Source organism: Copidosoma floridanum, unplaced genomic scaffold, assembly GCF_036245765.1.
Source record: "Copidosoma floridanum isolate Cflo_tuat_1 unplaced genomic scaffold, Cflo_Japanese_pri ptg000029l, whole genome shotgun sequence".
Taxonomy (NCBI): domain Eukaryota; kingdom Metazoa; phylum Arthropoda; class Insecta; order Hymenoptera; family Encyrtidae; genus Copidosoma; species Copidosoma floridanum.
This window is the reverse complement of record NW_028321906.1, coordinates 1,919,273-1,938,513: the sequence shown is the minus strand read 5'-3', so window position 1 is coordinate 1,938,513 and position 19,241 is coordinate 1,919,273. Positions and strand designations below refer to the sequence as shown.

At 41.0% G+C, this 19,241-nt stretch overlaps 1 protein-coding gene across 2 annotated transcripts in view; it reads right to left on the bottom strand.

The window, feature by feature from the left end:
• LOC106637219 (uncharacterized) overlaps window positions 1-19,241 on the bottom strand; it is a 187,964-nt gene that overhangs the window by 8,535 nt on the left and 160,188 nt on the right. The window contains exons 8-17 of one of the 2 annotated variants that reach the window (XM_089596133.1): window positions 17,287-17,691; window positions 15,343-15,689; window positions 14,796-15,150; window positions 14,243-14,422; window positions 13,468-13,889; window positions 12,978-13,107; window positions 11,731-12,204; window positions 11,505-11,648; window positions 11,301-11,423; window positions 9,633-9,738 (exon numbers count right to left, since the gene is read on the bottom strand). In XM_089596133.1, the coding sequence (XP_089452259.1) occupies window positions 9,633-9,738; window positions 11,301-11,423; window positions 11,505-11,648; window positions 11,731-12,204; window positions 12,978-13,107; window positions 13,468-13,889; window positions 14,243-14,422; window positions 14,796-15,150; window positions 15,343-15,689; window positions 17,287-17,691 (2,686 nt within the window). Of the gene's footprint in view, window positions 1-9,632; window positions 9,739-11,300; window positions 11,649-11,730; window positions 12,205-12,977; window positions 13,108-13,467; window positions 13,890-14,242; window positions 14,423-14,795; window positions 15,151-15,342; window positions 15,690-17,286; window positions 17,692-19,241 lie in introns of both variants that reach the window. The other variant, XM_089596132.1, reaches the window with a different exon arrangement.

Sequence of the window (19,241 nt, the reverse complement as noted above, 5' to 3'; positions counted from 1 at the left end):
AATTTGTTAGATGCTATATTTTACATACCAATCGACAGTCAGTTTTATTGTTTTGCCGATACAAATCAAGTTGTTAGACTCTATGTTGCCAAGTTTGATGTTTACGTGGAAAAAATTTGTGGTATGAAATATAAAATATTACATTTAATGTGTCAATCAAAGTTCAGAAGTTTTTGAGAAATATAATTTATATCACTTTGCAAAAGATCTCGTACTGTATTTTATGATATAAATGGTTATAATCTTAATAGATGAATAGTTTTCCCGACAGATATAATGCAACAAACCAACACCTCAGTTCTTATAACGGACAACAGCATACTACGTCAGAACCAATAAACAACATAATGAAATTAATAGTAAACACAAAGAGAACTTTTTACCAAAAAAGAAATACTTTATTATTCCAATTATGAAGAATAAGCTGACGAACTTATAAAAATCATTGAAGAGAACAGCGTATTTTGTTCATTTTTCTCTTACACTTTCCTCGTAACCGTAAACACTCAAGGTGCACCCGCCTTTAGATGACTACGCTCATTATGCAAAAATACCCATTTGCACACACCACACAAGACGCCTGACCGACCTTCAATCCCTGTTGTAGACCCACTCAATCATCGCAGCCTCCCCAGACGTCCACGACCGCTGGCACAGAGCACGATATCAATCCGCGACCTCATTCCTACCCACCTATACCCAACAGTACACGATCCACATAAATCCCCCTGATTGCGAAATCACCGGCAGAACGCGACGTAACAGTAAAATCGGAGGCTCGGCGAGTTCTCCATTTTCCTTCCAATACTCCAGTAGTGTTTCTCCTTCTGTCCATCCCTTCGCACGTCACGGACGAGACAACGCGTCTGGGTCAGCGTACTTTCCACGAAGCCGACCAACGGGAAAACCACTCGGCGGAAGTGCAACACGCAATCTGGACCTTCCCGCCGACCACGGCGGAACCACTGTACATTATGGTGCGCTCGCGAGTGCCAGACGTAAATTGGAATATTGGTACCTCACATGGATGGGAGACGAAGGGGGATATGGGCTCAGGCCTCTAGAAGTAAAAGTTTCTTCTCACTCTGGCGCAGTGCCTGATGACAAAGCTTCGATAAACCTACAATGATGGAAAAAAATGATCTGCATTTATTCAATCGTTGCGTGTATACAGGTGGGACGGTGGAACTTATTCAAGACGTTGGGCAAATGCTACAGGGATGCATATTCTTAAACATCTGTCGAGATGTTTCTGGTCGATAGCAGAAAGTTAAAAAGGATGAAAGTTTGGTAGTAGCTTTTTTCAGTGAAACAAAAATACCGTCTTTATCGAGTATTCACCTGTTGCCCGGATGTCGGTGATTGCCAGGAGGCATTATTTCATGTTTATCGCGTACTTTGGGAGTAAAGTGACTCGTGGAGAGGAATTTCGCGTCTTTGGGCAGTTGCGGCGATGATGGTTTTTAAAACAGGTAAGTACAGGTGAGCGCACGAGGGGAGATTTGCATGAGAATCGGAACGCCATGTGCGTGCGAAACTCACTTTTTACAGTTACGAAAATTTTACCCGCAACGAAAGTCGGAACATAGGGCAATTAAGTTTTCCGTAATAACCGTATGACAGCGATAAATGGTCATTTGCATGCGTCCGAAAAATATCGAGCGATTAATTACGCGCGTCCTCGGCGTTGCCGTTTTTAAATGAGAGCCCATTGTGCCAGGATTTTCTCTCGAGCGATGCGATCTTTCATCGATGCAGCTTTTCTAATCTCGTGAAACCGGTACAGGATTGCCGTTTGGCGCGAGCTTGTCATTACAAAAAAACAATTTTGTAAGCGAGAAGCACGCTCAACGTGATTACTTTTCGATCTCTAATTATGCATCCACTCCTGCTAATAACACGTTTTAGATATTAATCTTTGTCACATACGCTTTGTGTGACCTCCACAATTTCATTTTTATTTGAAATTGAATTTAACAAGGTAAACCGGAAATAGCACGTATTTATCTGATTACTAGTGGTTCCTTAGTTTCTACTTTTAAAATTTTTAAAAATCATGCAAGATTTGGTGCTAGATAAAATACATAGTGTTTTTGTATATTTAAATTAATCTTTATAAATGTTCAAGATTGGCGTAAAAGCTCACTAACTAATATAGTAGTACTGATACCTTAACTGACGTTCAGATATCCATGAAACTAGTAAATAACAAACTGTTTATTGAACTTTTTTTATCGAACGTAAAGACTCCAAAACGTATTTACGGAGTTTAAATTGATAATGCTAATTAAAAAAATTCTCAATTCTCAAAACTTTATCATTTACTTATTAAAATTATCATGGAAAAAGGTCCCAAAATTTTTTGTGCAAGCACACAAATTTTTTAACTTTTAGCAAAGAGCAAGTGAATAAATATAGTGAACTTTTCCTATGAATTTTTGCAATAATTTTTTATTGATGATTAAAGTATGATTATTTTTGGTACAACTTTCGATTGAGTTTTGAACGAGATTATATACACTTACATGCCAATATACACTGATATTACTGCCTTAAATAAAATTGGAAAATAAAGTCATGAAAATATTTAAACAATGTTCATATCGAATAGAGAGAACATGCTCATTAATCAATGGTTATCGGGAAGACTTGATAATAATTTATGAGCTAAGATCAAGCCTCATAATTGTAAAAGGTATATCGTACGTTAAAGATACATCATACCCTGCATCGATTTGCTTAAATTAACCCACCTACGCTTCCATCTAATTCACGTATGAATGTGAAATTTATCATCCCCACGCTGGATGCTCGTTTTAAATGACATGTAGGATGTATGTGAATCGTATGCTAATCCGTATATGACAAGTACGAAAATGGATGTCTCTCATAGCCAACCTTTTTATTGCGAAGGAATAAATTATATCGATACTCGGAAACTCGCAGACGTCACCATTAAGATTTTTAGATACCTCGTAAAATCTAAGAAGTAATCTTAATCCTTGGTATAAGATCAAAGGAGTATCACATCATCTCATATCACAAACGTGATACTCTCTGGTATTACGCTCATGATTAATATGTGACAAAGTGGAGATATTAGGAAATGATAGAAGATCCGATGAGAAGCAGTTTCAAGCTGGCACATCAAAATGATCAAAGGAGGCGTTAAAACCACGACATGCATACAAGCATTTCAAATGACAAAGAAGTATTTTATGTCTCATAAACAACGAAACACTTAACAATTGGTTCTAAGACTTTAGTCGTTTAATCGTCGAATTTACAAAATAAAACACGTCAGTGCTAGGCATCAAAATATTCGGACTCACAGCAGTAATCAGTTGTACACAACCAGTGAAATGCAAAACAACTGGTAATACGCGACGAAACCTGAAAACACAATCGAATCAAGTGTATGTATATTTGTCTTGCGGCGTAAGCAGGTAGCTACAAAATTATGCCACACGCAACCCACCGAGAGCCAAATTTATTTGATTCGCAAACAACACGTCTCAATCACCTTCCACCAGCCAAATCTTCAAGAGGTAAGTAACGTGACACCGGCCCGTGGCATAAATTAACGCGCCACTTCCACGATTCATCGGACGGTGGCTTGAATGGCTATCTTGGTTGTGGCGCGAGCGTAAACACACCGATCAAAAGAGTCGGGGCTGACGTCAACACTAAAAACGAGCCACAACCTCAAGTGACGGTGGTAGTGCAGGTAGCCAAATGTTAAGTAGACCGGTAAGATACTCTCGATTCATCTCTCCCCCTTTTTTCTGGCTCATCTCCCACGCGAGGCTACGAAAAAAAAAAAGCAGAAAAAAAGCTCCCTCGACCAGTCGAGGACGGCCCTCCATCCGATCCCCAAAATCCGGTTTAGCCTTGACATACATACCGCACGGTTACAGCGATCTCTTATGACGCATGACTTATACGAGGGTAAACATTGCGCGTCACGCGAAAAGTCATTCAGATCACAAGGTACATGTACATTTTATGCGCGTGTAGAACAGAGCCAGGGTTTTCCTGGGGCATCGTGTCGTACCGATACACGTTGCACGCATGGCACACAAATAACGAGAAAGCCGATTTTCGTACTGCACACCGTTTGGCCAGCAGCCTGCAGCTAAAATTTACGGGCGCGGTGAGCTCTCGGCAAGTTTATGCGCGCGATATACTTAATGGTCGGAACATCTCATAAGCAACCCAAGTAGAGCACGATCTCGATCCGACGTTGCCCATGAGTAGGTATACAGGTATCTTCTAGGCTCGTTTTTCGTGGATTTTTGCGCGATCAGGGTCGTTAGTAGAGCACCGCTATGCAACACCCATCCACCCATCCATCAGGTCGACGAGTTGCATTCCACCATCTGACTTTACAATGCTCGCGCGGGCGTGATGGAAATTGTACATCCGTCCTATATACACAGCCCACAGGTATAACAATGCAGCGTAGCGGTAAAACTTTGTGGGCCAGATCGAGCAACGAGAATCTAAAACGCCGAATAACATTAACCGTGCATGCAACGACGATAATCTTGGTGTAAATGTGTATTATGGACTTATTTTGAGAAAGTCTCCGACGATGCGGCCACTATGGTCGGGATATTTTGGAACAAAGTCAGTATTTGATTCGTGATCGGTTACCTTTGGGCTATGTGTACAAGTACAGTGCAGAAACGATTGTTGCATGTGCAGAAGTTTACCACCTCGCGCAAAGTGTTTTTCTGGATATAATGACTTGTGCGATTGCGTGCAAATGACATGAAAATTGTCGTGCCAATAGCAAATACTGCACCGCTCGGTCGAATGAATTTGCGCGTCTGTGGAATCGGTTCGTCAAAGTAATGTGTCCATGAAAAATTTTCCTACTACTTTTCGCGTCCTCGACGCTTTTAGGTATCGCGACTAAGTTGGATGATAATGAGAGAAACGCGGAGGTGGAGGCAGCGTTTGAAGTATAGAAAGTCAACCGATTCTATTCGCTGAGATCGGTACAAAAAAAGTTAGGACTGCTTATCGCGTTTTTAATTTATGAAAATGGGTGACTTTCCTACGAGGCATTTGTGAAAATCGATCTCTTTAATTGCCCACGCGAGTGCAGTGAAATCTCTAGTGCTAAAAACAGCTCGGGGGATTAACGCTGCGCAAACGGTTTGTTTTTACAACAAGGCTTGCGAGATTTTGGTAGAGAATCCGCGTAAAAATGTCAAGGTAATAGGTATAGATTAAAAAGCTCATGCGCGAGTAAACAATGAGACTCTTGTTCCATGAAAGTTTCCTCGTACAATCGACAAGTGGAAAATCATAGAAACGTGAATGCAATTATGTATCGTCGCACATGAGCAACAGACCGAGCTTGTGCCTTACCAATGACAATGAAAGCCATCACAGCATTGGTAATTGTTATTTAAACTCGAAAAGTACGTACGATTGTCCCCGACGGCAGTCCCTGCACTGATGTAGTCAGTTTGCACGGACATGTCACGCAGGTATGCTCGGCGATCCTTGCGAAAACCACAAGACGCACACAGTTCGCCACTCGCTTACAAACTCATGAAGCCAAAGGCGTGCAATATCGACGTCAGAGATTTATCAGATTTTTTTTTCTTTTCTTGCGACGTGACAACTACGTACAGAGGCTTGTTCGCGAGATGCAGCTCGAGACAGTTCGCCGTCGAGGCTGTGACGATACTGCCGCCCGACTGCCGCTGGCGCGAGAAAGCCGGAGTCGAGCCGATACTTACACCGCAGCGCTCTCTGCTCGCGTACCTACTTTTTTATTACACCTAGATACATGGTTCATTTCACGAAAAATTCAATACTTTCACGTGTGATGTGAGATTTTTTCAATTCAACATTTAGAATTTTCTCGTTATTCGTAAAGTCTAAACTAGTTGATAACTTTTAGTCCCAATTCTATTATTATTAAAAAACCCATGCTTATTTCAGTAAATGTTTTTTTTTTACTGTTGAAGAAGTATTACAGTCACGATAGGTAATAGTACTTTTCTGAAAATTTTTAAGCCATAAACGAGAGTTTTTAAATTAAATACATAATATTGTTTGTCACACATGAATTGTGGTCAAAAGCTTTTTATTCGGAACAACACTGCAACTAACCACTTTTGAATTTGAGGCTACCAGAAAATTTATTGTGTTTTCATTCACTCCAAAATATAAAACAATTTATTCCAAGTATTTAAAAACCGATCAGTTGGGCAAATTAATAAATTGGTTTTGCGCATTTCAAAAGTGTTTAAAGTTGGCTTAACACCTGAAAACGGAAACGTCTCGTACTTTTTCAACAATTAATTTTTTATTTTTATAAACTGCTAGAAAACAATCTCTAAGATTCAGACCTTCACTTAATAGGCACAGTGGAAAAAAATAAGAAAAAGTAAATGCCTTGGCACCAAGGAGTTGAAAATAAAGTATTCAAAATCTTCGCGTTACGGTAATATTGGCCTGTTTTTCTCTTCTCAAAACCACGTAAAAATAATTCCGATTGAATTTCGAATACGTACATTAGGGACAATTAGTTTACACCTTTTTAAAAAACTCTTACTCGAAATAATTAAATCCACTGTTTTCAAGCATATAGGCTCCATGAAATATCGCGGTTTTTGTGAAATGACCCATGTATGTATACACGTAAGTGCATTGCGATGGCGAAGAGGCGATCGAGCCAAATGCCATATGTACCTGCCATCAGCCAATTAATTTGCATGATACACGCGTCTGTGTGTGTATTGTACGCATGTAAGGGAGTAAGTACAGGGAGATAACGATAGTGGCTATTCACCGTACGATATATATTGGACTGGTTTGCGAAACTGTGTAAAACTCAGCTGGTGCTTCTGTCAAGAGGTTTTTCTCCTCTGCAGAAGATTTCTCACTTACTAGTTTCAAAATATTTCGCACAGGTGTGCCACGCAGATGGCCCATAAATGGTTTCGAAGCTCGTAAAAATCGTATGATTTTATCATAAAATACGTGCTTGACGTAACTATATCTGCTGATTACGATTGCATGAAAAAAATGATTAAAGTATTAGTTACAAGATAATCATTTTTTTAGAGTTTTTACTCGTTCACGTCGATAGTCTGTAGTGTTACTGACCATAATTTTTATTTCTACAACGAGTAATAATAATAACATGTGCTGAAGCTCCTTGCTTACGAGGTATTATCGACCCACGCCAGATAATTTGCTGCTCGTTTATTTAGCAACTTGCACTCCTACGCTGCGTTGTGCTACGACTTTGATTAACGTCACTACTTTTTCTGAGCTGGCCATATTTGCTAGTGACATTAGGCATATACTTGAGCCATGACTGGTTTACTTACATTGTATGCAACAGTGAAATTTAAAAAGAATATGACCACAGTGGCATGGAAAAAGAAAGATGCGTGATACTGAATAATGATGTACCTTAAAAAAATGTGCGTAGGTATGGCTTATTTCGAAACGCATGTTAGAACGCGCAGTTGTAGGAAGACGATGAATAAGAATTAAAAACTAGAAAGGAAGCATTAGCATTAAATGGTGGTAGTAGTATAAATAACAGTAACAAGTACAAGACCATAAAGTAATTTAAATTTTTTTAAATAGAAATTAACAGGGAATTAATCATATGTGTATTGTATACAAAAAATATACTAAATTGGAAAGCTTTTTTTGTAATTTATTGTAAAGTGCCCTAATTAGTATGCAATCTTTACGAACAGAAGTCGTACTAAGTAAAGATCATAATGGAGATAATGGCTGATGTAAATACGTAGATTTGCTTAAAAAAGATCAAATTAATGTATTCAAACAAAAACGAACTTCCAAACCAACAGTTATTTTTTAACTTTATTTTTACTAAAAATTTTATTTATTTACTTATATAGGGAGAGATGAAATTATCTGCGGCTGCATAAAAATTTTTAAATTTAATAAAAGTAGGTGATCTCAAATGGATTGGGTGATTAAAAAACCCCATTTCATACGGTACTTTTCTGAATCGCAGTTTTTTTTATAAATGAACCAGTTTTTTCCATGCCGTGTATCGCTATTTTGCAAGTGCTGGGAATACATAATTTGTACAGCTCAATTTTATCAGTTATTACATTTCACTAATGAACAATTTAAGCACCAATTTAATTACATTTTATTAAACCAGTACAATTTACTATATAAACTGAATTTTATTTCGACTCATAGCCCAACTTAATTGTTGGTCAAACTCTTATTTGATCAAAATAAAAATTAAATCATTTGTAAGTTGTTTTAACAATTCAGAGTAAATTTTAATTGTAAAATTACACGTTTAAACTTGGAATTACATTAAACAACAACTAGGAATATTTTAAGATATTTCAAATGCTTCTGGAGCGGCTCTTAGACTTATAACTTTAGTTACAACTGATAGGAAGAATAGGAAGAAAAAGTGCATTTTCAAGATTAATTAAAAGTAAACAAAAAACGTTTTCAGAGTTTTATCACAACATTAAGAACAAGCCACGACTGCTTTCTTTGGGTTATCGTGTGTAGTAATATTAAAAAATTTATTTTGCACATCCGATATCCTCCCTCGACAAATTAATTACTAGGCCTCGAATATTGTGACTAAAAATCAGTGTACATGTATTAAAATGATCAGTACAAAAATGAAACGAGCCTACTTTACTTGGAATTCTATTGTAAAATGTATGTAAATGGACCTATATAAAAATTGTGTGTAGAGTTGTTTGAATCAATAATTATTAAAAATCAAACAAGAACTTGTATTGTAACGGGCATAATCCATTTATAAAAATCATCATTTCTCGAAAACTATTAAAACTTTGTATACATTACGCTGTCGGGACACCAAAAGGCAAATTTTTTTTTAAGATTGTTTTCACATTACATAAGTTGTGTACTTTTACAAGACTTTCTTTTAAATTTGTATATTGTTTTTACACAATGATTACTAAATGTAATTAGCTTACTTTGTAATTAGGATTTTATAAAATATGGATTACTTGTCATAGAGCCAATATAACGTAAAACTTTAACATAGAATTTTTTTAAAACATTTTTTTCGTGAAACTGTTTCTTTAAATTCTCACTTTGCAAGATCTGTAAATGATTTTTGAAAGCACAAATTATCGCATTCCCAAAATCAAATGGTACGTGTTAAGAAAATGAGCTCTCAAAAAGCACTTTCCTATAATGTCTAATGCCTAATGTTCAAACCATAATATGTGCTTTGGCCTAATGCTGTCTCAATAACAGACTTATACTACTTCATATTTATACTTTTCTGTATCACATTATTACCGTATACCACATCATTCAGTTCAGTTTTAAATAACTTTATCATGACTTAGGGAATAACGTGAATTTTAGGTCATGCCGATGAACGGATCATTTTCTAAACTGTTCACTTGATGTTACAAGTCACTAAACTTTCAAGTGATATCTTTTTAAGAACCATCCTTCCTTCCAATTGATTTTTTTACTAATTTTTGAATTATCATTTAATGTAAATAGTAGTAATAATTTTTTTTTACAGTTATATAATTAATATTCCTACAGATATTTAATCAATAAATATACATTATACAATACAATTATTTTTCAAGACAACTTACCTCGTATTTGCTTGCTATAGCGGTCACTGTGGCGGGAGCCGCACCTCGTTTCTGAGATTGCTCGCAGGCACCTGATGTTCTCTCGGCAGACGCGTGCCAACTCGATCTGAAATAAAAAATTGAGATTTCTATTGTCAGTCTCAAAGTCCTTTATTTTTATTATTACTCTCGTCTTTACGCAAGGAACATCATATGGTTTTTATTTTCTTATGTAGATTAAAAATAAACGTGATGCAACTTTGTAAATTTTGGATGGAAAATTGTTGACCACAAGTTAGTAAAAATATTTACAGTCAATATACTGCAACTCATCAAAGCTGTCAACAAATAAGGCACAAGACTCTCAGATTCAGTCAATTCACAATATTCTTTTAGTTATAATGCTGTGGTGTGGTAATAGAATGGACAAACAAATTTATTAAATGTAAAAAATATTCATGAGTCTGAATCGAAAAATCTTCATTTAAGACCGGCTTGGAAAAATAAAGAAAAAAAAAGTCAAAGATATGAGTCATACTACGTTTTAATATAATCACGGTATGGATTCGAATGAATCGTGAAATTAATCATTGTATTGGATTTTTTTATCTGGGATAGCTTTTCAAACAACTTTTGAAATAAACAAGTTACAGAGTACAGAAGAAAAATAACTTTGAAAACGACATGAAAACTAAAAATTTCCATGTACGTTGGAAATAGTAAAACCTAAATAAAATTCATAGTACATTTGGACATCGAAAATGTTATAAAATTTAAGTATTTCAAAGTATTCTTAACTTGTGATGTACACATTCTGGGAGCGGTTAAGACTAGTGTTGTAATCATCAATAAATATTTTACTATTTTGTTATTCAAGAAACATACCACACTACTCTAAAAGAACAAAATTTGGTTCACATTTTTTGTTCATTTTTCGTCTCTGCAAACGCACGTGTTAAAAACCTTATGTATGCAATTTTTATTTTGCCAACGATTGTGTAAGCACTTTTTTACGTAACTTTTAATTTTTACTGCAGCAATGTAAATAGAAAATAATATTAAGATTTCTTTTTTTTTTTTATGAAATAAGGGTACAAAAAAAGTTAAAAATTCCAAAAAAAACGTCCAATTTAAACATTTTTAATGTGTCAAAGTAAAAAGTTTTTTTTCGATACAAGTGATTGAACATACGTTTGTGTATTCTAATACAAGTTTTTTAAATTATAAAAGTAAAAGGTACTTGAAAATACATCAGTTGGAGATAACCCTTTTTTTGTACTACAGGTAATAGTTTTAGTTTAGTTACTATGAAGCAATGTCAACACATGACTTTTATTGCATCAATGGTGAATTGGTGAAACTTTGCACAACCATTTGACTAAAAAATTAGTGGAATTAGATATTCAGGCATCAGAGACGGCTATCACCGGGTAAAACCCGTGATGAATGAAAAACTCTTCAGTGGCACCAAAAATACGATTCGCTACTATCAGAACAAAATTAACGATTTCTCAAAGACTACTAGATTCTCGACAATAACCAGACTCCTGAAGCTCTGAATCCTATTGTTCAATTGACAGTTGTGAAATTCAGACCCCTGATGAGCCACCAAACGATCGCCCGGGCAAGCGCTGACAAGTAGCGCGAAACATGAGCAAAAGGAACAAAGCCAGAGACGGCAGTACTCACAAGATTGTTGTCGGCGCACCCGGTGTACCGGGCCTCGGTCAGCATCAGTTGGTTGCGCGACATCTCGGCCAGCCGCTTGAGCTCCGAGTCGCTGTCGCTCTCCTCGGATGCCGGCCGGCGTTTCTGTAACGTCGATTCACACCGTATGTTGCTGCGCCGTCGCTGTTTGCCATCTACCGATCTCGATAATTGGGTCGGACTTACGTTTCTGTACATCGGGCCGAAACTGCACGCGGACGCGTCCGACTGGCTGTCGAAGAAGTTCCGGTAATCGTCGCCAAACTCCAGGATGCGCTTGGCCCCCTCGATGTCGATAGACTCGCTGTACGGCTCGCTCGAGTACTTGTCCTGCAAAGACATTAAACGTGTTCATTTCAAACTGTACATAAAAAATCAGAATAAAAAAAAATGGCACCAGTCAAAGGCTCACCTGGTAGCTGTCCCAGCTGGCGTTCTCGGTGTCGCTGTGGGCCACGGCCAGCGCCGCGAGTACCGGTTTTCCAGGGGAGCTGTCCTCGCGACCGAGGTACCGGAGACTCCTGTATCGACCATCGGCTAGGCTGATGGCCGCGACCGGCTGGGCCGTGGCTCCGGTGGCGACCTCGTCGGCTTCCTCCTCGGACTCGGAGGATGATCTGAGCGGTGGTTTGCCCTGGGGGTCGCTCCAGGAGCTGTTGGCTGGCGTCACGGTGTGGTTGTGGCAGCTGGAGAACGAGCCCGACTTTGAGAGGACGGACGGGCCCCGAGAGGTGCGCGATCGGCGTAGCTTGACGCGCGACAGGATGCTCTCCTCGCTGCCGCCTTGGCCCTGATGTTGGTGGTGCGGCTGCTGGTGGTGGTTGTTGCTGCCGCCGCTGTTGTTCGCGCTGGTCACGTTGTCGGAGCCAGACTCACTTTTGCGACTCTGAGGGGACACGTGGATTTATTAATTTTGGGACATCTGCCGATTTATTATCAGTGGTCTCGAGTTTCAGGAAGATGGAGGGATAACTCATGCACGATCATACAGTAAAATGTGGCGTCTCCTACACTCGATAATTACTATTTCCAACCAAAAAACGACTGTTACAAATACATCCCACTGGATTTTTAATTAACCGGTGACGTCGCGTTGATTGTGCTAAATTGTGTGTCATTTTGAAAAGTTGATTAAAATGAATGGAAATTAAAGAAAAAGTTTTGCGTATCACATAAAAAAAAAGACACGTAATTATCGTCAAAGAAAGCACACGTTGCAGGCATGCAATTAAAAAACTCTTTTACGTACACAGGGAAAAAGGTTCGATAAAAATTTCGCATCTACGTTTCCCTATTTTATTTGCTCTATAATGGCCAAGTGCTACAGCCGAGTGTCATTTCCAAGAAAGCAGGGAAACGAGCCCAACCGTACAAAGTAATTTCCTCTCCTTCCACGCGCTTAAAAAATTACCATCACGCATAACTACTCTCGCGCGAAATCGCTTCCTAATTATCCTTGGATCTTGCATCTTGGAAACATTTTCTCCCGAACCCCGCCCTATTTTCCAGATTCCAGGTATCGGAAAAAGTAAAAGCTACCTCGATTCCCCCAAACTCGAAGTAAAAAAACGCCCCGAGTCACGCGGAAAAGAGACTCTGCGCGCAAACGAGAGGGATAAGCAGGAAAAAGGGCCGGAGCATACAGGCACGCGGGCTTACCACATTCTTCTTGCGGAGCCTGTTTTTCTTGCGGCGCAGCGAGCTGTTCCTCGCCACGCGAGTCTCGTGGCCGTTTATCTGTTCCCCCAGCAGCGTCGACGTTGAGTTATTGAAGGGTACACGTGACTCCCTGCAACAGAGGAAAAGTTGAACCAAAGGCACGTACGACTGAAGTAGGGCGTTTTCCAGGCGGACACGCCGGTACAAGCCCGTCAATTTATAAAAACAGAGACGCGGGTAATTGCTCGCTGGATTTTCTATCGCAAGTTCTTTATAAGAATTATTGTACCCGCAACGAAACCACTGTTTTGCTCCACGATTTTTCTTGATTCGCGAACATGGACAGAACTGGCACAGCCGAGACGGTTCGATTCCGTTCAAGATCGCGTGACCAACAACACAAATCGGAGCACATATTGTTGGACGTTGCGAGACAGGTCCAAAGATAAAGAAATGTCAAAAAAAAAACAAAAACAAAAACTGTACTTACGCCGAGTCCATGGACGACGAGTTGGTGGCGGTCGGATCGTCGACGAGTTTGTTGAGGGCGGTCTCGGAGATGGAGTGTTGGGGGGGAACAAGCTCGTAGCCACAGCCGGACGCGCGCTTCTTGAGGAGGTGAGAGAAGCCAGGGAGGCTCCAGGGCCTGGCGGCACTGGAGCGCCGGTGCTTGTTGCGCATGACGACCTTGGGCGAGCCGGCCTCGGACGAGCGGCTGTTCTGTCCCGGGTCGTCCTTGTCGCTCGAGCTGGTGCGCTGCACGTGGTAGCACGTGGCCATGCTGGTGCTCAGGTCCTCCTGGAAGCGCGTGTACTGGCGCTCGACCTCCGAGTCGTCGGTCGTGCACTCGGCGCTCGCGTCTCCGCTGTCCAGTTGGAGATCTGCGTCCGCAGTTGTCAATCGGTAGCACGACTGTGGAACAACGTGATTTCTTAAAGACGGCTCTTATACTTTTATTCAGTTGGGTGATTGAATAAAAAGGAGTCAATGCGCGTCGTTGTTTCAATAGCATCCGTATGAGTTGAATGAAAAGAAAACAATTTTCCTTGTGCACATCAACGCTATCATTTCAAAAAATTGCAAAACATACGACCCCTTTGCTCTTGTATAGGTACAAGATCATTTACAAATCAGTAAATTTAGCAAAAAAACTGCAAATAGATCTCGATGTACCATTGAGCGAGGTCCGAAACTGTTCATACACAAAATACTGCTTTCGAATACTTTATAGGCGATTTGTAAAAATTCATGCTGCTAACACGCACCTGCGAGGCATTCTTGACGTGGCTCTTGCTGTTGCTGTTGTGTATCTCCAGCCAGCGCCTGATCCTGGCAACCTTGGCCATGTTGCTCTGCGGGCTCGGCATACCCTTGATCTCTTCGTCGAAGGCAAGCTGTGGCACTTGGTGCTTGCCCTGCGTTCCTTGGCGCACCAATTGTTCCACCTGCGAAACGGAACAATCCTCGTTAGCGATGGGTATTTGTTTGATTCTTTTTTTTCCCCCTCGATTCACGCGCGATGATTGAGCTTGAAATACTTGACCTTGACGTGCAAATATTTATCAGCAGATCCGTAAGTAAACAAAACAAAAAACAAACTACAGACACTGCATGAAAGAAAAAAAAAACACTCGAGGCTCGTGTGCGCGAGATAAACAAGCTAACGTCATCGATGCCATCATCGCGGCAAAAGCAATTGCGTTGAGTGCGTATTTTTATTGCCAATCGGTAGATCCGATGCCCCGATCGGCAGACTAGATACACCTCGAAAGTCCACTACAGACCGAAGAAAGAGAAAAAAAAGTCAAATCTTCTCACCTCCTTGACGAGCTTTTGGATGCGCTCCCTTCTGAGCACCCCCTCGTCACTGACAGCTCTGGTATCGACGACACCTCCAACCTCCTCGTGATCATCGAGGACATCCACGTCACTCGTTGGCTCAACAGCCTCTCGAACAAACTCCAATTGCGTCCTGGCATCGGCGATAGCCAGCGTGCCCTGTTGGTAACAGGCCCACTCCTCTTCGGTCTCCTCCTCGGTGTGGTGCTGTCGCTGCCCAAGTGGATCTTGGTTGTCACGCTCAGGCGGCACCGCGTTGTTATTGTCAGCTTCGGAGTCCGTGTCCATGTGTTTGAAGTAGAAGGTCGCGCAGTTCTTCGATTTCCGGTTCGAGCTGCACAAAAGAGGATACGGTTACCGTGGGAAGCGCGATACGACGCTATTCTTTAAACGTCTTTTACCCGTGGCGGCAAAAGTCGCCCGAGCAAACTCCTGTGAAAGACCGCGTGCCAACCCGAAAAGTGCCCATCGCGTGCTCCCCCAAGATTAGCCAAGAAGGGAGAGAAAAAGAGGCCTCAAAACTCACGTGTTGAACCGCTGGGCGGCCTCGTCGAGGTCGGTCCTGCGCCTCTTGGGACTGTCGTTGTTCGCCCCAGGTTGGGTTGCGAGGCCGGTGTCGACCTCGTCGCGCGAGCCTTCGTCAGGGATCATCGCTGGACCCTTGGCCTCCGTCGTGGGCACGGGTTCCGGGTTCGGAGTCATGTTGGCGGTGCACCAGCGATCCTTGCCCGCGTCGGTCTCCTCCTCGCTCAGACCGGCTTCCTCGATGTCGGCCTCGGTGCCCTGGTCGCCGCACAGGGCGCTCGCCACGTACGACTGGGCTGCGATGCTTGGTTTTAAGCTCACCGTGGCGCACAACTCCTCGAGATCGTCCTGGGGAAGGGAGATGAGATCGTATCATTTTTTTTACAAGGTAGCTCATGCATGATTATCCTTGGGAGCAAGGATTATGGGTAATGGCAGTGATTGACGTCGAAGCGACGGCCGATTCGTGGAAGTGCAATTTAAAAACGCCGTGGTAAGTCGCCAACCATATCACCGCGAGCGCAATTACATCGGACAGGAGTAGCGAGCAAACACTCGCTCGTACACGATAACAAAAGGATGGCGAATCGGTGGCGAGCGAATAACGGATTGTTGCTTGCGCAATTATATCCACGCGCGCTCGCCACACGGCAGCGAAACAAAACTCGCTTCCTTGCGATTTTTAATGAATAATAAACGCGGCCATCAATCTTCCCTCCGCGCTGCCCTGATTACTCGGGTGTTGAATGGATCACGCAACTACGAGGGGTATACACGAGGGAAACAATTTCCCGCCCTTGCCTTTCTTCGTTTCCTTTTTCTCTTTTTCCTTTCGCCAATCAATCCCGAGCCATCAGCGGTGCTAACGGCCGTTGAAAAGACACGTACACACTGTTGCCGGACCCTTCGTCCACACTGAAGCGTACAATACAATAATATACATATATGTACGTGGGTGTAGGTAGATAAGAGACCGCTATATACATGCTAATGACTCTGACGAACACGGACGATCGGGTACGCGTGAAAACAACTCCATTTTCTTTGCGATCGGAGGGAAAAAGAAATGGACTCTTTAAGGAGGCTTGGGCGATTTTGAATTAAATGCTGGCTAGGTCTGAAATTCAGAGATTATATAGATAAAGTTTGCTAGATTTTTTTAGGAAAACAAAATAGGTAGGTCAACACATTTATTTTCGAGAAAATCGCTTGTGAAAATTCGTCATTTTAACACGCAACCTTATGGAACCCGAAATTCAATAGACTACCGTACCGCAATAAAAAGCTGTGGGCCCACACATTAAATTGGTACATGTACTTGAAAGTATAAAGAATCTATTATTTAAAAAAAAGAATAGGATCAACACGTTAAATTTTGAGAAAATAGCGAGGAAAACATCGAACATGAGAATTGTTTTGTTCAGGTACTGTAAGTGCGCATGCGCTGTACATTCATAAACATACAAGCATGAAAATTTAAGTCTAACACAAGTATAGGTATATAATAGCAGATGAGAGCAAGAGAGTACAGTGTTGTCAGCTTTATCGTGGCAGGGCCGTTATCTTTACACAAGGTACCTTGGGAAAACTAATAAATTTTTTAATATCGATTTTCCGAATGACTTTTCCGCGTTTTATTGCTATTTTGTTTACACATGTGTATAATCAAAATGATTATAAAAAAAATATTACAAAGGATCATTTGTATGACAAGTACCCCACAGGGGCCCCTCAATAGATACGACACCAAACGCCCAAGCCTCCTTAAGTTGTTAAAAATCTGAAAGGACAATCGGTATAACCGACTCTTTTCTGAGCCACGCGTGCTTCAGTCATTTCGATGATGTAGGCGTACTTGGGAATATGCAGCGACACGGGAGCAGTGACGCAACGCAGTCCGGTAATCGGTTGTTAATCGCGATGTGTTTGGGTACGCAAGACTCACCTCGAAGTAGGAACCATCGTCAGCGGATCTGTTTTCGCAAGAGACGTCGCTGTCGGAGGAGGACGACTGTTCACCAGCCGAGGACGACGACGATGACGTAAGGGACTTGGCCTCGAGTTTGCCACTGCTGGTCTTGGGCGGGGCGCAGCCCAAAGTCGACAACTGACCCTCGGAGAGCGAGCGCTTGCTCTTCAGCCGGCGCCTGGAGCGCAACGAGTGGCGGCGCCTGCCGTTGTTGATTATCGCGAAATGGCCACTGCCGCTTGTGGTCCTGGCCTCGTCCTGCGACGACGACGCCGATGAGCTATCGACGCTGGTTAGGGACTGTCGGCGGCTCAGGCGCGGCTGCTTGGTCACCGGCTCCTCGTCGTCGCTGTCGCTGCTGCACCGGCTGCCGGATGGACACTGAGGACAGACAAAATGCGTTTAGGTATATATGTGGGTACTTGTAGAACTATTGTCTTGATAATGATGACGTGGAGGCTCGATTATCGCGAAAATGTCACTTGGTGTGAGTAATTTGGTGGAAAGCAACCGCTCGGATTGATTTCTTTTCACAATAACTTAACGAGCCATAAATTGACTCACACGACCATTAAGCGAGTCAGCTTGATGCTTTTTTTTTAAATTATTGTAAATTGTAATTGACACCTATCCGAGTGTAGCACGTGGGTTTAAAAAAGTTAAATAACTCTACACGCGACTGAAGTATAGTCAATATATAAGGGGTGGACAGTATAGGTCTATTCGAGTTTAAATGCTCGCGAAAATCCTGGCAACAATGAAAACCAGCAAGGAATAAAGATGTACCTTGAAATGCTAAGCGATCAACGTGATTGACGAAAAAAAAACACGTGGTTGCGAGACGTGAATACACTTGCCGAGCGTCCAACCTGTGTAGTGCCAGGAACTTTTGTGAGTTATCTGTGGACTGCCTGCTAACTCCCGTACAGTGGCAACTGTCCCCTCCCCGGTGTACTATAGGTATACGCATGTGCATTGTTTATTCGGAGATTAGAGGAGAAACGTTTTCGTTCGAGCTATTGTCTTGGCTGGCTGATAAGGAAGCTCATTACGGTAATAGTCTTGAAATCGATGGTCGCTTTGGGAGCCTCCGCCTATGCTTTCGATGTAATAAAAAAGAGACTTTCAACAAATAGGTTTATGTTTGAATAACCAATTATCAAGTACGAGGAATTGACACGGTAGGTAAAGAAAACGATGACATCAGAAAATATGTCCACTATGCGGTCCAATTCTTTTAAAAAACTTATTTCAGCTTCAATTTTTGAAATCAAAAGTTTCTTTTGAAACCACGGAAATGAGTCCTTGTTTTTCTTTTACGTTATAATTTATTAGTACAATTCTTTGTCTCGTCATAATGGAAAAAAAAAGAAAAGCATTTTAACTATACATTAAATTCATTCTGATAAAATTTATAGTACGAGATAAATGTTATTACAGGAGAAGGATAAAAAAATTTTCAACAGAATTCGAAAACTGTAGTATCAAAAAAACGAGTTAAAATGTCTGTGGGTACCTCTAAAAGCGCAATATTTTCTCGCCCTGAGATTTTTTCGATTCAACGTTAAAAATTATTTCATTATTTTTTCCAAGTTATGTGAGATGCAAACTAGTTGAAAACTTTTAAGCCCAACTCTACAGTCATTTTTTTTAGATTTAAAATAATTTAAATGCAACTTTTTTCAATTAAAAAAAAAAAATACGGTAATGACATTTCTGTACTAATGGTACTTTTTTGTTCGGAATTTTTTAACGAAATTTCGTTTGTCGCATCTGCTCCCTGTATCTCTTTGTACGCAATGGTCATCTGGTTGATAATTGAAAATCTTATTGGCGACGACATTACAAACAGAATTTTCAAATTTAGGGCTACAAAAAAAATTGACAGTGTTTTCGTTAACTCCGGGGTATAAAACGGACACGTCCAAGTG